This window comes from Xenopus laevis, chromosome 5S, assembly GCF_017654675.1.
Source record: "Xenopus laevis strain J_2021 chromosome 5S, Xenopus_laevis_v10.1, whole genome shotgun sequence".
In the NCBI taxonomy this organism is placed as follows: domain Eukaryota; kingdom Metazoa; phylum Chordata; class Amphibia; order Anura; family Pipidae; genus Xenopus; species Xenopus laevis.
The window spans coordinates 139,607,350-139,627,363 of NC_054380.1; the positions used below are offsets into that span (position 1 = coordinate 139,607,350).

Here is a 20,014-nt window from a genome sequence, read left to right on the forward strand (position 1 = left end):
AAAAGGGAATCAAAATAGTAAAAATGTTTTGTAATTTTGTACAATCAATAAATAATATATATCATTTTTAAAAAATTTGAATTCAATTTCCAGGGATTCCACAAAACAGAATTCAACAACTAGGGATGTTTTTTTAGCATGTTTCCCTTATTTTTTTCCAATTTATTATTTATTTAAAATGTAATTTTTTTTCTCCCTTCCTCCCTTTGCAAATAGAATGCACCGAATCCACTTTTTGGGATTCGGTTGAACCCACAAAACTTTTGTGAAAGATTCGGTCACCGAATCCAAATCCTAATTTGCATATGCAAATCACGGTTGGGAATGGAAAAGGACAAAAAATATTTTTTTACTTTTGTGATAAAAAGTTGGCCCAAATTTGCATATGCCAATTAGGATTAAGATCAGCCGGGCTGAATCCTGAACCGAACCTGGTGCCTCCCTATTAGAAAATAACAGACCAGGTCTGAGAAGTGATATTTTTCTGCCAAAAAAGGGAAACCAAATTTCTTAATAATGATTGAAAACAACAGTTGAAGCATGAAATAAAGACATTGATAATGAAAGCACTTCTTCAGGGGCGTAACTCCAGTGGAAGCAGACCCTGCGGCTGCAGAGGGCCCTCATTTATATACAATTTCAAAAAATATTGGTAAAACTGGTCAACCTCTAGACATTTTTGATATATCATTTGCTGTGAGGCCCAGTAATATCTAGTTATGCCGCTGCACTTCTTTGTGGTTTTTTGGTCAAATCAAGCTTTCCCTAATTCAGCATTTAGTATGACGCTGTTTCAGTGGCACCATGGAATTCCCCATTTCACGTTAAAGAAGGGGCTCGGCTGTGCCCCGGGGCAGGTTTAGTTTAGTAAACCCGAATGAACCACAAACATGACCCTGAGTCAGAAGTGAAAGCAGAAGATGTGACCCTTCAGTACAGGACGGATAATCCCATTTCAGTGAGTTCAGGCTCCACGGGGAAGGTCTTGCAGTCGCACACTGATATTTGCCTTCCTGTAATACTCAAGTGACAGCTGAAATCTGTATTTGTTCCCCTACTGGTTATTATTATAAACATTGCTCATGGGAAATCTCGGTAACCATTCCTTGTGATTGGAGGAAAGGAAATTTGAGCATCAGGAAAGGACGGGGCTTTGAATGACAGGGCCAATCATTTCCTGTGCTGGCGGTAGTGATGGTGATAACGAAGGTTTTTGTGGATACAATGTAAATAGGTTTTTTGGCACAGACTTTGCCCAAGGTAAATCACCCACATCCATACTGGCTCCGTAATCATTCCATTCTCTGGCAGTTTGGTTGGCTCATATCTCATTGGCTGCCCCTATAATTATAATTAGGGCCCCAGCGAGGTTCAACTTCATCAGTTTGTGTGTTTATTTTATCAGATTTCTTTACTGTGTTACTTTAGGAATGGGATTGGAAGGGAATGACTGGCGTCTCACGCTGTTTTGCATTTCTTGCAGCCCAAGCAATTCCGCAAGATGATCCAGCAGACATTCCAGCAATACGGATCCCTCAAGGAAGAGGAATGTATCACGCGCTTTATGAACACCCTCTCCACCTTCACCTCCATCGATCAGGAAACCTACAGATGTGAATTAGCAGTGGGTCCTGTTTCAGTTATTCTTGAATTGAAATGGTGTTTTACTTACCTGTCCACTGAGCATGATAGGGCACTTCTTCTAAAGCAGCAGTCCTGTCCTGCTTTATGGCAGCTGAGATTCTAGCTATCTGTATAACAGAACATTCTGTCCCAGTGGCTGCACAGATCCTATCTGATCCCCATTGTAAGCAGCAGTCCTGTCCTGCTTTATGGCAGCTGAGATTCTAGCTATCTGTATAACAGAACATTCTGTCCCAGTGGCTGCACAGATCCTATCTGATCCCCATTGTAAGCAGCAGTCCTGTCCTGCTTTATGGCAGCTGAGATTCTAGCTATCTGTATAACAGAACATTCTGTCCCAGTGGCTGCACAGATCCTATCTGATCCCCATTGTAAGCAGCAGTCCTGTCCTGCTTTATGGCAGCTGAGATTCTAGCTATCTGTATAACAGAACATTCTGTCCCAGTGGCTGCACAGATCCTATCTGATCCCCATTGTAAGCAGCAGTCCTGTCCTGCTTTATGGCAGCTGAGATTCTAGCTATCTGTATAACAGAACATTCTGTCCCAGTGGCTGCACAGATCCTATCTGATCCCCATTGTAAGCAGCAGTCCTGTCCTGCTTTATGGCAGCTGAGATTCTAGCTATCTGTATAACAGAACATTCTGTCCGAGTGGCTGCACAGATCCTATCTGATCCCCATTGTAAGCAGCAGTCCTGTCCTGCTTTATGGCAGCTGAGATTCTAGCTATCTGTATAACAGAACATTCTGTCCCAGTGGCTGCACAGATCCTATCTGATCCCCATTGTAAGCAGCAGTCCTGTCCTGCTTTATGGCAGCTGAGATTCTAGCTATCTGTATAACAGAATATTCTGTCCCAGTGGCTGCACAGATCCTATCTGATCCCCATTGTAAGCAGCAGTCCTGGCCTGCTTTATGGCAGCTGAGATTCTAGCTATCTGTATAACAGAACATTCTGTCCCAGTGGCTGCACAGATCCTATCTGATCCCCATTGTAAGCAGCAGTCCTGTCCTGCTTTATGGCAGCTGAGATTCTAGCTATCTGTATAACAGAACATTCTGTCCCAGTGGCTGCACAGATCTTATCTGATAATGACCTTGAATTATCTTCTCTCAGCAAGGATGGAGCATCACCGTTGACTTGGTTATAGGCCCCAAAGGCATTAGGCAACTGAATACCAAGGACTCCAAGGTAAGAAGCCACGTTTAATTCTGTATATCCGTGTGTTTCTCGTGAACCAACATGGGAGTGAGTTACAGAGTGTTCCACCCTATTCCCACAGCCGACTTGCTTTGCCGAATTCAAGCAGATAAAGTCCATCAAGTGCTCGTTCTTAGAAGATGGCTGGTCCTTGCTGTTATTAGGAATATCGGGCGCCCCACAGGTAGACATAGTGGCAGTTACATGGTGTCATGTGAAGCTCATTAACTGTTTAATGAACATATTTCCTATTTCCCATTCCCAGCCTTTAGCCATAAAAACGTTGTCGATGGCAGTGGTGGAAAACATGGCCGACCTGATCGATGGTTACTGCCGACTGCAAAACGAGTCAAAGAAGTCGCTCATTGTCAACCCCAAGAAAGGTGAAAAAGCAGCTGGAAGTGGCACATAGAACTGTATTGAGGTGCAACTCCCAGCACCTGCCCCTGGACTTAGCCCATTTTTAAACCCTAATTTTACTGTTTGTTTTCTCCCACCATAGATAATGAGAAAAGGATCAGTCTGCCTCAGATTCCAACAGAGTAAGTGCAACATTCTTACCCTTATTGCCCTTCTTGTAACCATTATTCTAAAGGCTCCTGTTTGATCTATCAGTGCTGATCTTCTCCAATCAGGCTCCATTCCTTGTACTTTACATATCTGCTTTGTCCCTAGTGATCTCACCCATGAATGGAGCCTGGACAGCTAGTTAGATAGGCTTTACATGTATACAATAGAAGGAGATGCTTGTCCACAGAGCTTATAGTCAATTACTCTTGCCACTTTGCAGTCAAGTCTGTTCATTCATCCCCAGCCTCACTAAATTCCTTTCTGCCCTTGGTTTAGCTGTAACTCAGCTTCATTAAGAAGCAGCCCACATACTGTACATGAAAGGGGCTCAGACCTAATCTTTGCCCTTCCCACATCGCCCGCTTTTAGGGCATCCGGAATCAATAATTGTATGAATCATTCGGATCAGCTGGTGCCGCTGAGAGGAGACCCTGACATTAGTTGATGTGTGGGATACAGACGAGAAGAACTGAGGCAGTAAGGCGCTAGTCAGGGATCATCCTCTAGATGGCAGTGCAGGCAAGGGAAATCTGCTGGTGAATATAATGGACATAATAAAATACAGGATCCTAGAGGCCAATGCTGGATCTTTCTATTCTACTCATCTGTGGATCTGTCCCCCCAAACACCAGGGATCACTGACACTCACTTTTTTGTCCTTTAGGGAAGTACAAGTGCGGCGATCCAGGCTAACAGAGGGGAACAGCATGGGTGAGTTTGTCTTCTTCTTCATCATCATTATATATTATCAGTAAAACACCTGCCAAGGCCGGGGCCAGTATTACAAATTTACTGGCAATGTAAAACTTAGGGGGCTGTTCCTGCTGAATTGTGCTTAGTACAGGGAATACCTATGCTGCCATAGTTTTATGGGATCTCTCTGTACAGACTATGAGCAAACTTAGGGACTGTTCCTGCTGAATTGTGCTTAGTACAGGGAATACCTATGCTGCCATAGTTTTATGGGATCTCTCTGTACAGACTATGAGCAAACTTAGGGGCTGTTCCTGCTGAATTGTGCTTAGTACAGGGAATACCTATACTGTCATAGTTTTATGGGATCTCTCTGTACAGACTATGAGCAAACTTAGGGGCTGTTCCTGCTGAATTGTGCTTAGTACAGGGAATACCTATGCTGCCATAGTTTTATGGGATGTCTCTGTACAGACTATGAGCAAACTTAGGGGACTGTTCCTGCTGAATTGTGCTTAGTACAGGGAATACCTATGCTATGGTATCCCTCTGTCATCCAATAGATTTTTATATCCACTTTTCTTCAGTCAGTGCCCTAATGTTGGATGGTGCATAGTAGAGAAATAATTAGTAGAGACACTATACACTATCTGACTATACACATTGTTTTCTAGAGTCTGACATTTACGCGGAGATTACAGAGGAGGAGACAAAGCTAACAAGTAGGTGCCTGTTTCTTTAAATCAAACGCGGTGCATCATGGGATCAAATCATTCTCTACTCAGCAGGTATTAGTTGTGCATAGTGGCAGCTCCCGCAGCCCTTGTATATCTCATATTTCTTATGTATAAATCATCTTATTTGGGTCAAACTGAGATTTAACCTTTACTGAAGTGACAGAACAATATGGCTGTTTTGTTTCCCCTCCTGGGCTGTTCCTGCCTATATATAGTTTGGGGAGGTGATTTGATGTGGCTCCTCAGTATCTCAGGGGGCCAGTTCAGAATGAAGATAAAATCGTATTTTCAATATGTACATTGGGGATGTGCAGCTTTTAGCACTTGAACAGCCGTGGGGGCTGCTGGGAGTTGTAGTAGAACAACAGCTGTAGGGCCACAGTGTGATCAGCACCGGCCTATCATTTGATTTATTCACAGACAACCGTTTCACCATCAGTCGCAGTGACGTTTCGCTGGGGAGGATCCTGGGTGAAGGCTTTTTCGGGGAAGTGTACGACGGCGTCTTTATGAAACCGGTAACGAATCACATGACCAGCGGGGGAATATAAGGAGAAAGATAACAGCCATATTCCACCAAGGCCAGTGGAGTAACCAGAGTTTAATGGACCCCACAGCAAATTCATTGTAGGGCCCCATATATATCCAGAGGCTGTTCTACCAATAGATATTGAAATTGCTCATTATTTGGATCTCGTGGGGCCCCCTATACCCCCTGAGCCCCCTCTGTAGTTACTTTCCTGACCAAGGCTGTTACTGTAGATACAAAGATGAAGAAGAGCCAATAGACACAATGTAGAATAAAGGGGCAGATTATGCAGAGTAACAGCAGGGGGCAGTGTTCTCCATCAGGGAGGAGTCAGCATTAGTATAAAATACAGGCCACACCCACTACCCGTCATTTTATCTGTATGGGCTATATATGGGGTGGGTTTGTTTATTAGGGGGCTAAACATTGTACATGGGGTTCCCTCTGCAGAGGGGTGAGAAGATCAATGTGGCAGTGAAGACCTGCAAGAACGACTGCGCCGCCGACGTCAAGGAGAAGTTCATGAGCGAAGCGTGTAAGTGGACTACCAAAGCAGTTTATTGCCAATAGATATAGTACAAGCTATAACACTATATTTATTCTGTAGAATGTGTTATCATACAGCTCTAGAAGTTCTCTGTTTGTTTAGGATAGCAGCTGCCATATTAGCTTGGTGTGACATCACTTCCTGCCTGTCTCTCCCTGCTCACTCATAGCTCTGGGCTCAGATTACAGCAGGGAGGGAGAGAGGATCAAACTGAGCATGCTCAAGCCCTAGCCCTGGAGGTTTAAGCTGAAAACATTTAGTCTGATACAGAAGCCCATGAGTACACAATAGAAGGAAAGAAATGTGATGTTTGACAGAGGACTCAGAGCAGCATTACTTTGAGGGGTTACTGGTGTATTTATATAGATCTTTCTGATAAAGCTTACTTAGTTTTAGCCTTTCCTTCTCCTTTAACACTTGATCACTCATTTAACTACAGGTAGGGGGGCAAGTGCTGGGGCCCTTATAGCCCATTTGCTCCCCTGCCCATAGTAAGTGCTACTGTACTCAGTGCCTTGTGGCATACGGAAGCCCTGGAATCCAATATTAATGGAAGCTGTAACTCTAATACACACAAATACACGGGTTTATTGTGCATGCCGTGCGGCAGCACCTCGGTGGCCAAGGAATGATGGAGGGGCCATCGTTCTCCCTATAATAATGATTACAATATATTCTGCTGAGTGGACTTTCGTATTATTAAAACCAAGGATTGGATTAAAACCAAGGTCCCAGGCTGCTACAATGAAAGGGTCTGTTAAGTAGTGCGTGTGTATAGGGGGAGACTACCCAGGGGTAACTGGCACTTACACAGGGATGACATCATAGAGACAGTCAGTTATGTCATCAATAAAACTCAAGAGGGGAACATTATACAGAGGCAAAAGAGAGGCCCAGTATTGTGTGACTGTAGAGTAAAGGGTTTGGTTACACCCTCTGATGTCACACCTATAAATTAGATTGTGTCATAAGCCTAAATACATTTCTAAGCCTTAAAAAATAAGAGGGACAGGGGACAGGCCAAATTAGGTTCAGTCCAGTAATTAATATGAACCAATCAGCAGTCAGCTTGTACAAATCTGGAATGGTTAATTGTGACTCATAACAATGAATCAGCAGTTACATTACAGGTATGGGATCTGTTATCTGGAAATCCGTTATCCAGAAAGCTCCGATTTACGTAACGGTTGTCTCCCATGGACACCATTTTATCCTAATAATCTAAATTTTTAAAAATGAATTCCTTTTCCCCTATAGTAATAATAATAAAACAGTACCTTGTACTTGATCCCAACTGAGATATAATTAATCCTTATTGGAGGCAAAACCAGCCTATTGGGTTTATTTCATGTTTATATGATTTTCTAGTAGATTTAAAGTATGAAGATCCAAATTAAGGAAAGATCCATAATCCAGAAAACCCCAGGACCCAAGCATTCTGGATAACAGGTCCCATACTTGTATCAGAAACAAACATTCATTGGTTGCTATGGGTTACTAGACTATGGCAAGTTTTGCTCATGAAACTCTACTGCTGCAGAACCAGTAAAGAATCAGAACTCAGTACCACTCTGGCTGCAGCAAGACTTTCCCGGATGCTTCATATTGGCAGTGTTTGTTATATCATCCATTAACATGGGGATCCCCTGCAACCCCCATCTGCTTCTCTTTAGATCTGATGAGGAATTTGGACCACCCACATATAGTCAAGCTTATTGGCATTATTGAAGAAGACCCAATATGGATTGTGATGGAGCTGTACCCATACGGAGAGGTAATGCCTCAGTCACTTTCGATTTTGAAATGGGAACATTGTTCTTTTAATCTGATATATATGGACAATTTTTGGGCACTTATCTGTTGGGGGTACAGTCTTAGGAAAGATGTGCGAAAAGATATCTGAGGTTTCTCATTTTATTCCTAAGCAGAAGAACATCAGCCTCTTTCTTTCTCCTGACAACTTCCTTGACTACTTGCTGGTCAGACTGGTGGGAAAATGACCAGCAGGTGGCGCTGTTGTAAAACAATACATTCATAGTAACAGCACATGTATCCCTTAATATCTTGCAATTAAAAGAAAATAAATAATGAATGTACATTGTAGAAGTGCTTAGAATAGCCCCCTCATCAATTTGCCCTTTAAGGGGTAATTTAAGACACCTTAATTCTTACTTACAGAGAACTTGCACTGAACCCCAAATGAGAACTCTAGCACAGCTTCGTCAGGGCTTTACTCATGCAGAATCTGGCTATGAACCTTTATTTTCCCTGCAGGTCACAACAATTAAGTAGGACTGGGAATGGGAATATGGGGGTAATAGAAGGAAAGGGGAAACGAAACCACATACTCACTATGTGACTGGTCTTTCTGCAGCTCGGGCAGTACCTAGAGAAACATAAGAACTCCCTGCAGGTTCTCAGCCTGATCCTCTACTCACTGCAGATCTGCAAAGCCCTCGCCTATTTAGAGGGAATAAACTGTGTCCACAGGTAACTATAACACCTGCATGGGAGGCCTTTCTTGGATAGGCCTAGGGGAATAGCTCAGCCTGGCTGGGGACAAAAATTCTTTTAAAAATGTGACCCAGTTCTGGGCTTCACACCTTTCCTGTTGTCTATATGACAGGGACATTGCCGTCCGAAACATTCTGGTGGCCTCTCATGAGTGTGTGAAACTGGGAGACTTTGGCCTTTCTCGGTACCTAGAGGAAGAAGAGTATTATAAAGGTGGGTACCAATAAGTCCAGATTACTGCAGAACTTTGCTAACTCCATGGGATACATATATGGGGGATACTTACCCACAATTCTCCCTCTCTCCCCAGCTTCAGTCACCCGGCTCCCAATCAAGTGGATGGCTCCAGAGTCCATCAATTTCCGACGGTTTACGTCAGCCAGCGATGTCTGGATGTTTGGTGAGTGCGTTGGTTTTGGATGAACTTATGTCTCAAAGTGATAGTAGCGGAGTTAGGGGGGGGTCTAGGCAGGGCCCCTAAACTAAGGGAAAAAATTATTGTGACCCTCTAACTGCTCTTGAACTACAAATAACGTTTGATGTTTTTTTCTGCTGGGTTTCCTTTATCTGGAAACCCATTATCCAGAAAGCTCAGAATTAGGGAAAGACCATCTCCTATAGCAGGGGTCCCCAACCTTTTTAATCAGTAAGCCACATTCAAATGTAAAAAGAGTTGGGGAGCAACCCAAGCATGAAAAGGTCCCTTTGGGGTGCCAAATAAGGGCTGTGATTGGTTATTTGGTAGCCCCTATGTGGACTGGCAGCTACAGGAGGCTCTCCCTGGCACTTTACTTAGTTTTTATGCAATTAAAATTAGCTTTCAAGCTTGAAATCCAAAAATAGGCACCTGCTTTAAATACCCTGAGAGCAACATCCAAGGGGTTGGATCACAAACTTCTGGTTGGGGATCACTGTCCGATAGAGTCCATTAAGCAAATTTTTTTTCCCAGTGATTTCCTTTTTCTCAGTTAAACAGTATCTGGTACTGAATCCAAAATCTCAACTCAACCCTTACTCAAGCTAGTAAGAGCACACCACTGTTCTTACTAGGTCACCCTCTATATCTAAATCTTCTAAATGATTCAGTTACCTTGGGGTTTAAAAGGCCTCCATAGAGTCCAAACCAGATCCCTCCCCATTTATAGACTAGGGAACAGAAACTATAGTATATATCTGTCCCCCAGGCAATAGGTAACACCTACTCACAGTAGGGATGGTTAACACTTTACATACCCTGCAATCTGCCCAATATTGACCAGATATCTGTTGGCCATCTTAGAAAATCCTTTTGGGCAAGGACTGCATTGACTGGCTTTATGTGAGTGGCTTGCTTCAGGCTAATGGCATGCAGTGTATTAATGTTGGTAGAAAATGCCCAAAATTTCTAGTGCCACTTCCATTGACACAGCCTGCTATTGGGAAGCAATTTTGGGCATCTCTTTGCCGGTTGAATTACTCCTACTTACATGATATACAATCATTATATGCACCCAAAAGTATTTATTTCCATACTTACAAATACGGGAAGTAGACATTTCTAGACTAAAAGAAAGTGATGTATAAAGACTTTTAGGGCATTTCATTTCCTGGTGTTACTGCTCCTTCCATAGAAGATTACGACACATCCTTGTTCATTGTTGGGGTATTTCATATGAACGTCCCCATGTGTTTCTTCCAGGGGTCTGCATGTGGGAGATACTCTCATTTGGAAAGCAGCCATTTTTCTGGCTGGAGAACAAAGACGTGATCAGCGTCATCGAGAAAGGAGATCGTCTTCCCAAACCCGAAACGTGCCCGCCAACCCTCTACACCCTGATGACGAGATGTTGGACTTATGACCCTTTTGAGAGGCCCAAATTTACTGAGCTTGTTTACAGCCTGAGGTAAAGCGGATTTCTTTGTGTATTAAAGAGTAGATCATCCTACCACTGTTGCTTCCAACTACAGATGGAGCCAACGGTGCTCTATGGGGAATGTAGTCAACCCTGAGCTGCTGGGAGTTACAACGTTCCCTCAGCCGCTTGCGTCCAATGAGCTAGAAGCGAATGAATTGGTGAATTTTGAGCAATTGTGGTGCAAACTATTTAAAGGGTGCCCACAGTCAATTTGCACATGGCACTTGCTTCTTCAATGAGCCTTGTTCTTCACCTTTCTAACACAATTAAACTCCTACAAGTATCTAAGAGTATCACACCAGCTCTTGAATAATTAGGGTTATTTATGAAGCTCCCGCTGCCAAGAACAGTGTGATTTATATGGTAAATTGCCTTTAATTTATCAGCATAATTCTCTTGACAGCCATAGACTTCAGCTCTATAATGAAGTCCCCTCGTGCATAAATCCCGGCTCTATAAATCACTGAGGAAATTGAGTGATGGCTATTGCCGCCCAAGCTAATAAAGTTATATTTTAAGATCTGAAACTCATTTCCTAGAGTAGGTTTCAAGTTTACTTTACATGAGTGCCACCAGCAGGACCTCCTGAACCTCACGACCCGCAGGCCAATGTAGACTGCTCGCCATGATTAATGGTCCCACTGACATGATCGATGGATTAAATGACATCCTCTGAGCTCTTCTGCGAGCCACACGCTAGCTCTGCTTTTATGTTGCCAAATGTATTCTCTCTCTGTATGATTAACAGACAATGAAATATTAATCTGCATTGTACAGAAGCCTCATACTCTCCCCAGCAAGCTATATAAAGGGTACCAACCGCCTGGGGCAGTCAATCGTTTTTTTTTGATGGCACCAAATTTTGGGTTTGTCTTTCAGCAATTTCTCTTTTTTTTAATATAATAAAGGTTTTTTTTCATAGACTGCATTAGAATCACATCATAGAATCTATGCTGCCCTAAAATAATTCTGATGTTGACATGACCCCATCGTGCTCTGCTTTGGTTAGGAGCAAGCTTCTCTAGTTGTGACCTGGCTCAATGTGTGTCGGTGCCATCAAAAGAAGGGTCAATTCAATAATCAAGAAAAGAACAGTCTCAAATTAGCCATATTTTACCCTAAAGATTGTCCAAAGGGGTGGTCTTTAGACTTTTCTAGTTAAAGCCCTCCTGTAATGGCTAGTTAACAAGGAATCCCAGGGAGACTGCTGGTATGAGTACCTTTCGGTGTACAAGGTCACCCTTGACAAAGCAGGTCTTCACCGACCCAGAACTTTGTGCGGCTGGATCGGCAGGGAACCTGAGCACTTCAGATATATATACGCGGTAAAGACAAAAAGTAGGCAAAAACATAGTCAAGGCCAGGCAGAAATCCGGACAAGTGGCAAGGATCAAGGTCAATAAACAGGAGTCAGAAACTGGAACACCAATCAAAACAAGGTTTAGGCAGGAACTGATTAAACAGAAGCCATCTTGGGCAAGGAGGAATAGGAAAGGGAGCTAATTTATTTAAAGGGCAAGGAACCAATGGGAAGGGGCAAAGCCTGATAGACAAGGAAGGGAACCAATGAGAACAAAATTACAATGATAACAAACTGGGTGCTCTCTAATGATGTCACCATGTCCTGGCACTGCACCGTGACGTGGCGTCCAACCATGGGTGCAGCGAATCCCCTTGGAAGTGAGTGTGCCAGAAGCGCCTTTCCCTGCACCCGTCAGTTGGGGTGGGTTACACCTCCTTAAAGGTCCAAACTTTGGTCAAGGACTCCCTTAGCCCATAACAAGATTACAAATATAGACAAATATAGATGTATCAGTAATTCAATCACAGTTCCAAGCAGTGCCATAACTGGTTGGCACCAGGCTGGCCATAGAAAAATATTTTTTGAAGGTTCCTGGCACACGGAAATACCGTCCCACCTGCTCACTGTCAGCACCCCCACCTGCCTGTGTCCCCTGCTCCTTGCCCGCAGGTAGGAGAGTGACTGGGGAGGGGGGATTTCTTTAAAACTGTCACCAGGGCCCTCTGCTTTCCCTATACTTATGGTTCTAAAAATATTGAGGATAGCAGTATTTTTTCACCCCATTCCTCACCCTAACTGACCCTCAAGATGGCATTTCATTTGTATCTAGGAGAGCAAATGCCCATTTTCCCAAATGTATCCACTAACTGGCATTCTGACTGAACCCATCCACCCCCTCCACTGCTTCCAGCCCTGACAGCCCACAGTTTAGGAAACACTGGGCAAAACAGACAATTCAAGATTTGTATATTTGGTGTGAATTGGTGTCAAGCTGAATTACACAAAATAAACACACACTTTTTATACTGCAAGTGGCTACACTACAGCTGATACTCAGTACTAACACACAAATGCAAGGCCCTCATAGAGCCACATAGACGAGGGATTAACTGCTTGCAATTCAGTCTGTAATCAGCCAATCACAATACGATATCTGGAGAAATGTCCAAGGAGATTGGCTTGACATCCAACAAAGGCCACAATCTTGAAATGAACCATTCTGTGTGTGACTATAGTGCTGAACTGATATATTTCTGGAACACTCCATGATTTTGGCTGTAACTGTGATGGCTTGGCAAGTTTTATTGTCTGCAACTGGATTCTGAGCTGCCACGGCACAGATGGATGGTTCCTGCCCGATCCAAACCAATTTCTGCCACTGAAGGTGATTCTGATGTTCCGCATTAATCTGGCAGTTTAAACGGGAAGTTTATTTTTACCATCATATTGTCATTTATATGTTTTTATTTTTAGTTATTTGCAGGTATTCCTAATGATAAAAATCTATTTATAAGATAAATATTTACTACTACTACCTGGGCATTTCATCATGAATTACTCTTTGCTAATATATCAAGTGAAAAAAATTGGTCACAACTGCCGGCAACTGCCAGTTATATTGCAACTCTTCTCTCAGGTGGGTGTTGGAGGAAGGGTTAACCACACTGTATCCCACCACAAACCAGACCTTTCATATAACTTGGCAGAAAGTGGTTATTTAAAAACAAATGTAAGTATTATCGGGCAGATGTTACACAATTTGTTGGTGGGCGCTGGTTCACATGGTACAAGATCATCAATCCGTAAGGGTTGTTACTCACTGAATCACAGCTGTAGTATTCACAACACCCAGGGGTAGCATTGTTGGCCTTGGTTTAAACCCCAGTGCTAAACAGAGCTCAGAGGGGTCCCACACTCCAAATTCCTGAGCCTGACCACTTGCATCCCTTATACAAGGCATCATTGATACTGCAGGGTACTTACATAACTGACTTCATTGTTGGAGCTTTAGGCTGCTCTCCTAACTACCCTGATCCTTACCCTACCCTAAGCTTCTCACTCCTAAATTCCTCTATTATAAAAATATGTTGGCACTTACTTCCACTGGAACCTACATCAGTCCCAGGCCCTCCAGTACCACACCACTTCCTCCAGCAAGTAGCAACCAAAAGAGGCGGAGCACACCGTTCCAACTATAATAAGGGCCCAAGCTGGCCAAACCCCTGATTGGTTTTAAAGGAATTAAAGGTTAGCAAAACCTTTATCCTGCTACAAGTGTATGGACACCTTGGAGACCCCAGTTCCAAATGATTGTTATTTAAGGTAAAGTTGTGGAAACGTGTACCTAGGCAGTCAGCAGTAAATCACTGTTATAATAAATGAACAGATTACATTATGGCTGATGAAGTTATTTTTAAATGTCACAAGGGGGTTTGATTTTATTAAAGAGCTCTTACTGTTGTTCCATTGGCCTTTCCTTAAATGTTAAGCAAAATCTCTCATAAAAAGGATTTTTCATATTTTGTACCAAAAATATATACATAAAGACTAATCTGGTGTTATCCAGACTGAGTGACCAAGCATGTCTTCTATGTCTTGATTTGTTTATTTTCCTTATCTATCCCAGTGATATCTATCAGATGGAGAAAGAGATCATCAAAGATAAAGAAAGGAACAACCGCCAAAGGCCTCCTAAAATCATTGAACCTCCTCCCATGCAAGAAGCTCCCCCAAAGGTAAGTTCCCCAAGATACTACAGGTCTTCCAGGCATTTAGGAGAGGTAACCAAGTTTAAAAAAAAAAACTCTAGCAAAGTCAAAGCAACATCAAAGCCATTGAAACTGTTCAGTGGGTCCTGTTGGGCTCCACTAGTCCAGGTATATTGGCAGGCTGTACTGTGCATCATGAGGGGGGCGAAAACGTTGGAATCTGTCATTTTTGAACTGATGGCGATGGTAATTATAACAAGGTGGTTGGACACTGAATAGGAACATCTAAGAGTGTTCCCATGATTATTGTTATGGTAAGATTATAGTAAAATGAGCAGCACCTTTACTCTGAATAGTAGCTTTACCCCAATATTTACTCCAGGTGAGACCTTGTATTCTCAGGGGGATGAGACCTCTCATTAGTGTGGAGGCAGGGTGTTGTTTAACTGTAGCTGTATGAAAATGCACAATATTTGGGCACAAGTGGTTCTAGCAACTTAACCATTGAACTCATTCATAAAGAACATAATAAACATAGGAGTTCAATGAGAGAACATAGAACAGCAGTGGATAAGCATATACTCACAAGCACCAATGGTCAGTGTAGACCCTGTAGAGTAAGAGAGAGAGAGATAATACATAGTGTAAACAGAGGTACTCCCAGCATTCACCCTAAGTGGAGCTTCAAGGGTGTCTCTATACCAGGGATCCCCAACATGTTTTACCTGTGAGCCACATTCAAATGTAAAAGAGGTTGGAGAGTAAAATAAGCATACAAAAAGTTCTTGGGGGTGCCAAATACAAACTGTAACTATTGGTGGCCCCTATGTGGACTGGCAGCCTACAGACTGGCAGCCTACAGACTCTGTTTGGCAGTCCAAGCCTCAAATTAAAAAATAAACAACTGCTTTGAGGCCATTGGGAGCAACATCCAAGGGGTTGGTGAGCAACATTTTGAACATGAGCCACTAGTTGGTGATCACTGACCATAGCTCTAACACGTAGTCCCTAGTTCTGGCCAAATAGTACCTGGGATCCTAATCCAACTCAACACTCCTCGGTAGAGCCTCAGCTGCTTGGATAAATAGCCCTGACTATCTATCACTCCTAGAGTTACTTAGTAAAGTGAATATCTTATCAATATCTAGACCTGACTATTTCTAGGTTCTGCTTTACCCTTCCTGCCTGCTCAGGTAAGGGGACTAACAAAATGAACCCTCAGCACCTGCATGCTCAGAGCTTATATAGTGCCACCTAGTGGTGGAACCTGGGATAATTTGGGTCATGCTTTGACGCAAGAAGTGGGGAATTACTCCCTTCCCCAGACTAAGGGCCTCTTTTGTGACCAATCCTTAGGGCAATGCAAAGTAAATTTGGAATACATTAATCACAGCAATATCATGCAATACACAGCACTTCCTTTATACTTTAATTTAAAACAGATAAATGCGAGTCATGTAGCTCCAGCAAATATGCTCCTGGTCTCCCACGGCACTGAGGGATATTTCAGAATAACAAAATGAACTGTGAGACATATTTCCATCGGTGCAATTCATTCTGTAGCTGTAGCAGATGAGTAACAGCGGTATTTCACGCTGATCCGAGAATTAACCATGGTGTAAAAATGGCGCCTGCACTGCTTTATTTGACATCAGCTCAAATCGGGTGCAGTAATTATATAAAACCACACAGGTACACTAAGGTGACTTGTCATTGGTCATGTGAATAAATAGATTTTCCTTTTATTTCTTCAGCCCAACCGGCCTAAATACAAGGCAGCCGCCCCCGGAAATCTGCTGGCACCTAAACTACTGACTCAGGTAAAACAGAGAACTGGTTCCATTGGTTGTACTGATGACTAGAGAAATTTCTTTCGTTATACTTGCGACTTCAATAATCTTGTAAACTTCGTATTGTCCAATAGCAAGCCTCCTGTCATACAATAAGTTTCAGTCATGGAGATCTCTGCCCTTTGTAGCGTTGCCAACTGGCTGCCTGGTTTTCCAAATTAGGAAACTGGGCAGGATTTCTTGAGATTGACACACCCATCGGCCAATTGCCACATCATAGCCCTCCACCACAGTCCCGCCCCTACCATGTCATGGCCCGCCCACCAAATCACAGCCCCGCCCCTAACTGCATCATGGCGCCACCTCCCCCGATGAACTCTCGGGGGAGGTGGCGCCATGATGCAGTTAGGGGCGGGGCTGTGATGGAATGGTGGCAACCCTAGCCCTTCTCTACCCAATCCTTCATATAAAACGTTAGCCTTAGTGTAGGATTGCCCTTACTTTTCTAATGTGAGGTCTATTTTTAATGATGATCTACATACAACTATTTCTTATGTAACCTTAACATAATAAATATCTGAATAAAAAGAATGAAACAGGAGAGTAACACAAGGTGTTTGTTTGTCTTGAGATCTACTGATCTCCAGCTAAAGGTCTACTGGTAGATCCCCATCTACATTTTGGACACCCCCTGCTTTAGAGGGAACCAGGAAAGAAGTTTGGGTCAGGAACCGCTGATACTCTGGTTTATCCTGAAGGGATGGACCCCTAGATCAAACATAACCCCGGGCAACAATACTTGTGACATGACATTGGTGGGACCAAATCTTGTGCGTTTCTATTGGTACCACTTTGCAACACAGTTTACAGATGGGGGGTTCATCAATAAAGCTGGTGAATATCATGATCATGGTTTATAACTGATGAAGCTCAGGACTATTTTACTGAATGCTGGGTAATAATGATTAATGGAGAGGTCTAATGATTGGCTAATGATAACGGTGAAGGAGCAATGATGAAGAAAACCATTGGTTGACTGATGTCTGAGTAACAATGAAGAGAAAAGTAACTGATGGACAAGGTCCACTGAACCTTGGAGTTCAAGACTGTTACCTGATGATGATGGCTGAGTATTGAAGAGTATGATGGTGATGATGATGAAGATGCAGAGAATGACCAATGATTGGCTAACTGTGATGACAAATAAGGATAACGATAAACAGTCTTGAAACATCCCATGAACTGTAAACAAACTTGATGATTTAAGCAACACGGGTGCTGTCCTCCTCATGAGGTGGTGGTGGGGGCGACAAAAAACATCTTAAAGGTGTATGTTATTAAATAGCCAATTCTAAGCAACTTTTCCAATTTTTTTTAAATGATTTGCCTTTTTCCTTCTGATTCTTTCCAGCTTTCAAATGGGGGTCACTGACCCCATCTACAAACAGGACTCTTATTCTCAGTCTTAAAGGGGTGGTTCACCTTTAAGTTAACTTTTATTATGTTATATAGAATGGCTATTTTTTTTTTTAATTATTTGCCTTCTTTTTCTTCTGACTTTCCATCTAAAAAACAAATGCTCTGTAAGGCTACAAATGTATTGTTATTGTTACTTTTTATTCCTCATCTTGAAAGTCATATAATTTATCTGGAAATGGGAAAAGCAGCACAGTGGCAAAATGATCAATTGGCTGTAGAAAGCAATAACTGCAGAATAATTATACTCAGCAAGGAAAAAAAACATACAGAATGCGAATGTTTCCCAAATCCCTCAACGTTCCCTGGGAATGCCGGCCTCAGATATACTATATGCAATAACAGAGAGTGGCGTGAGCAATGGGGCACTTTTCATTATCTCTAAATGTCAGGAACACACAGAAGGGAGATATGGTTTCTGGCGGTAAAGTGAATTTCTGTTTAACTATGTCAAGTACTAGTAAATAGCTAGTCCTAGTTTACTAGGTCATTAAATACTATTTGTTAGCATTAGACACCATCTCTCCCTACTATATCTGCTATCCCACAGTCACACTCCCTTCCCAGAGATTATTATCCACTGTTACTATAGACACATCTCTCCCTACTATACCTGCTATCCCACAGTCACACTCCCTTCCCAGAGACTATTATCCACTGTTACTATAGACACCATCTCTCCCTACTATACCTGCTATCCTACAGTCACACTCCCTTCCCAGAGACTATTATCCACTGTTACTATAGGCACCATCTCTCCCTACTATACCTGCTATCCCACAGTCACACTCCCTTCCCAGAGACTATTATCCCACTGTTACTATAGACACCATCTCTCCCTACTATACCTGCTATCCCACAGTCACACTCCCTTCCCAGAGACTATTATCCACTGTTACTATAGACACCATCTCTCCCTTCTATACCTGCTATCCCACAGTCCCTTCTGACTGCAATGGGCTATGTCCTTGAAGAAATCACTGTAATTATCTGGTCTAATAATGGTCTAAAAATGGTCTAAATATGGGCCTCTGTCCATCACTTAGAATTCAGTGGTGCGTTGGTCGCTATGATTCTATAGTCAAATAAACTGACATGTAGGTAGACAAGTAACATATTTTGAGCAGTCCAATATGGACCTACAGTATTTGCTATATTTGCTAAACCAATGTTTATCTGTTGACACTTTGTGTTGCTTTTGTGGATAGTCCTGTTGGAGCTTCTTGTGTCCCATGTGCTTCATACAACGTGTAGTTACTTTGTTGACTGTTCATGTTGACTAGTCTTGTTGCTAATTGCTAGTCTGTGTGTGTTTTGCTTGGCTCCCTTACTGCACAGGTGCCAGAGAGTCTATGTGCAAGCTCTCCTACTCTCTGTAGTCCAACAGATTATCAGTCTCCACTGGATTCCACACACAGCCCACCTCTCCTGCGCCATAGTATCTTCAAACGGCGCAGCATGAGGGTAAGACTTGCATGCTGAGTGTCACTGATATCTGCTGGCCTCTTTCTTTATTCTGTGGTGCCATTGGCTGACATGTCATAGATCTATCTATGGATCCTTTGGTGGCATTAGTAGATGTGCCAGTCCTTGTGTTGGTGGTGGTGATGATTTATACAGTATCTCGTTTCCCACGGTGATATTGGTAGGTGGAGCTGAGCAAATCTATTTGGTGGACCACGATTAATTTGAAATTTTTCATCAAAATAGCAGTTTTTATAAAGAAATTACCTATCTGGTGAATTTGCATTAGGATAACTAACCAACTGGTGTGAATCAGTCCAAAAATTTGCTCAGCTCTCAAGTTCCCACCAAGTCTGTAAAGGCATCTTTATTCCTCCGTACTGTCATCTCAAACCTTTGCTACATCTCCACTATTGACACCGTCTAAAGCCACCAATCAAAATAACCTATTTTCTATTTCCCCCCATTATAAGGAAGAGGACTTTGTAAAGCCAAACAGCAAAGAGGAAGCTCAGAAATTATGGGAAAAGGAACGGGATAAAATGCTACAAGTCTTAAACCGACAGCAACAACAGATGGAGGAGGACGGCAAGTGGTTAAAGCAGGAGGAGAGATCACTTGTCAATACTCTCAAGGTGAGGGGTCCAGCCATATGTCTTCTCCAAACTGCTTCCTTGTTTTGATGGTGTCATTTACCTAAATGATTATAATATCAATTTATACATTGGGGAAAATCAGCTTTCTTGGGATAAGTCCAAAATTATGGAATTAGATTTCCTTGGAGCAGTGGTGGAGAGGGGGGTCGTCCTGAAGGTCAAGTAGGGTAAGATCTGGAGAGAATGTCTATTTGCTCTTCTAGATATACCTGAAAGTCAGTGAAAAAATGAAGCTCAGCTGAAATAAGTCCAACAACTACTGCCACTCTAAATGGAACAGGTGATC

At 42.6% G+C, this 20,014-nt stretch overlaps 1 protein-coding gene across 4 annotated transcripts in view; it reads left to right on the forward strand.

Annotated features, from left to right (window-relative positions):
- ptk2b.S (protein tyrosine kinase 2 beta S homeolog) overlaps nucleotides 1-20,014 on the forward strand; it is an 80,919-nt gene that overhangs the window by 53,128 nt on the left and 7,777 nt on the right. For 3 of the 4 annotated variants that reach the window (XR_005961671.1, XM_018266041.2, XM_018266043.2), the window contains exons 8-25: nucleotides 1,484-1,624; nucleotides 2,763-2,837; nucleotides 2,929-3,030; nucleotides 3,112-3,229; nucleotides 3,349-3,388; nucleotides 4,081-4,127; nucleotides 4,784-4,831; nucleotides 5,267-5,364; nucleotides 5,826-5,910; nucleotides 7,596-7,696; nucleotides 8,297-8,412; nucleotides 8,549-8,649; nucleotides 8,747-8,836; nucleotides 10,115-10,319; nucleotides 14,261-14,369; nucleotides 16,097-16,162; nucleotides 18,947-19,072; nucleotides 19,546-19,707. Coding sequence is in view for 3 of the 4 variants with exons in the window: in XM_018266041.2 (XP_018121530.1) it covers nucleotides 1,484-1,624; nucleotides 2,763-2,837; nucleotides 2,929-3,030; nucleotides 3,112-3,229; nucleotides 3,349-3,388; nucleotides 4,081-4,127; nucleotides 4,784-4,831; nucleotides 5,267-5,364; nucleotides 5,826-5,910; nucleotides 7,596-7,696; nucleotides 8,297-8,412; nucleotides 8,549-8,649; nucleotides 8,747-8,836; nucleotides 10,115-10,319; nucleotides 14,261-14,369; nucleotides 16,097-16,162; nucleotides 18,947-19,072; nucleotides 19,546-19,707 (1,830 nt within the window). In the remaining variant the exon portion in view is untranslated. The remainder of the gene's footprint in view (nucleotides 1-1,483; nucleotides 1,625-2,762; nucleotides 2,838-2,928; nucleotides 3,031-3,111; nucleotides 3,230-3,348; nucleotides 3,389-4,080; nucleotides 4,128-4,783; nucleotides 4,832-5,266; nucleotides 5,365-5,825; nucleotides 5,911-7,595; nucleotides 7,697-8,296; nucleotides 8,413-8,548; nucleotides 8,650-8,746; nucleotides 8,837-10,114; nucleotides 10,320-14,260; nucleotides 14,370-16,096; nucleotides 16,163-18,946; nucleotides 19,073-19,545; nucleotides 19,708-20,014) is intronic. The other variant, XM_041565121.1, reaches the window with a different exon arrangement.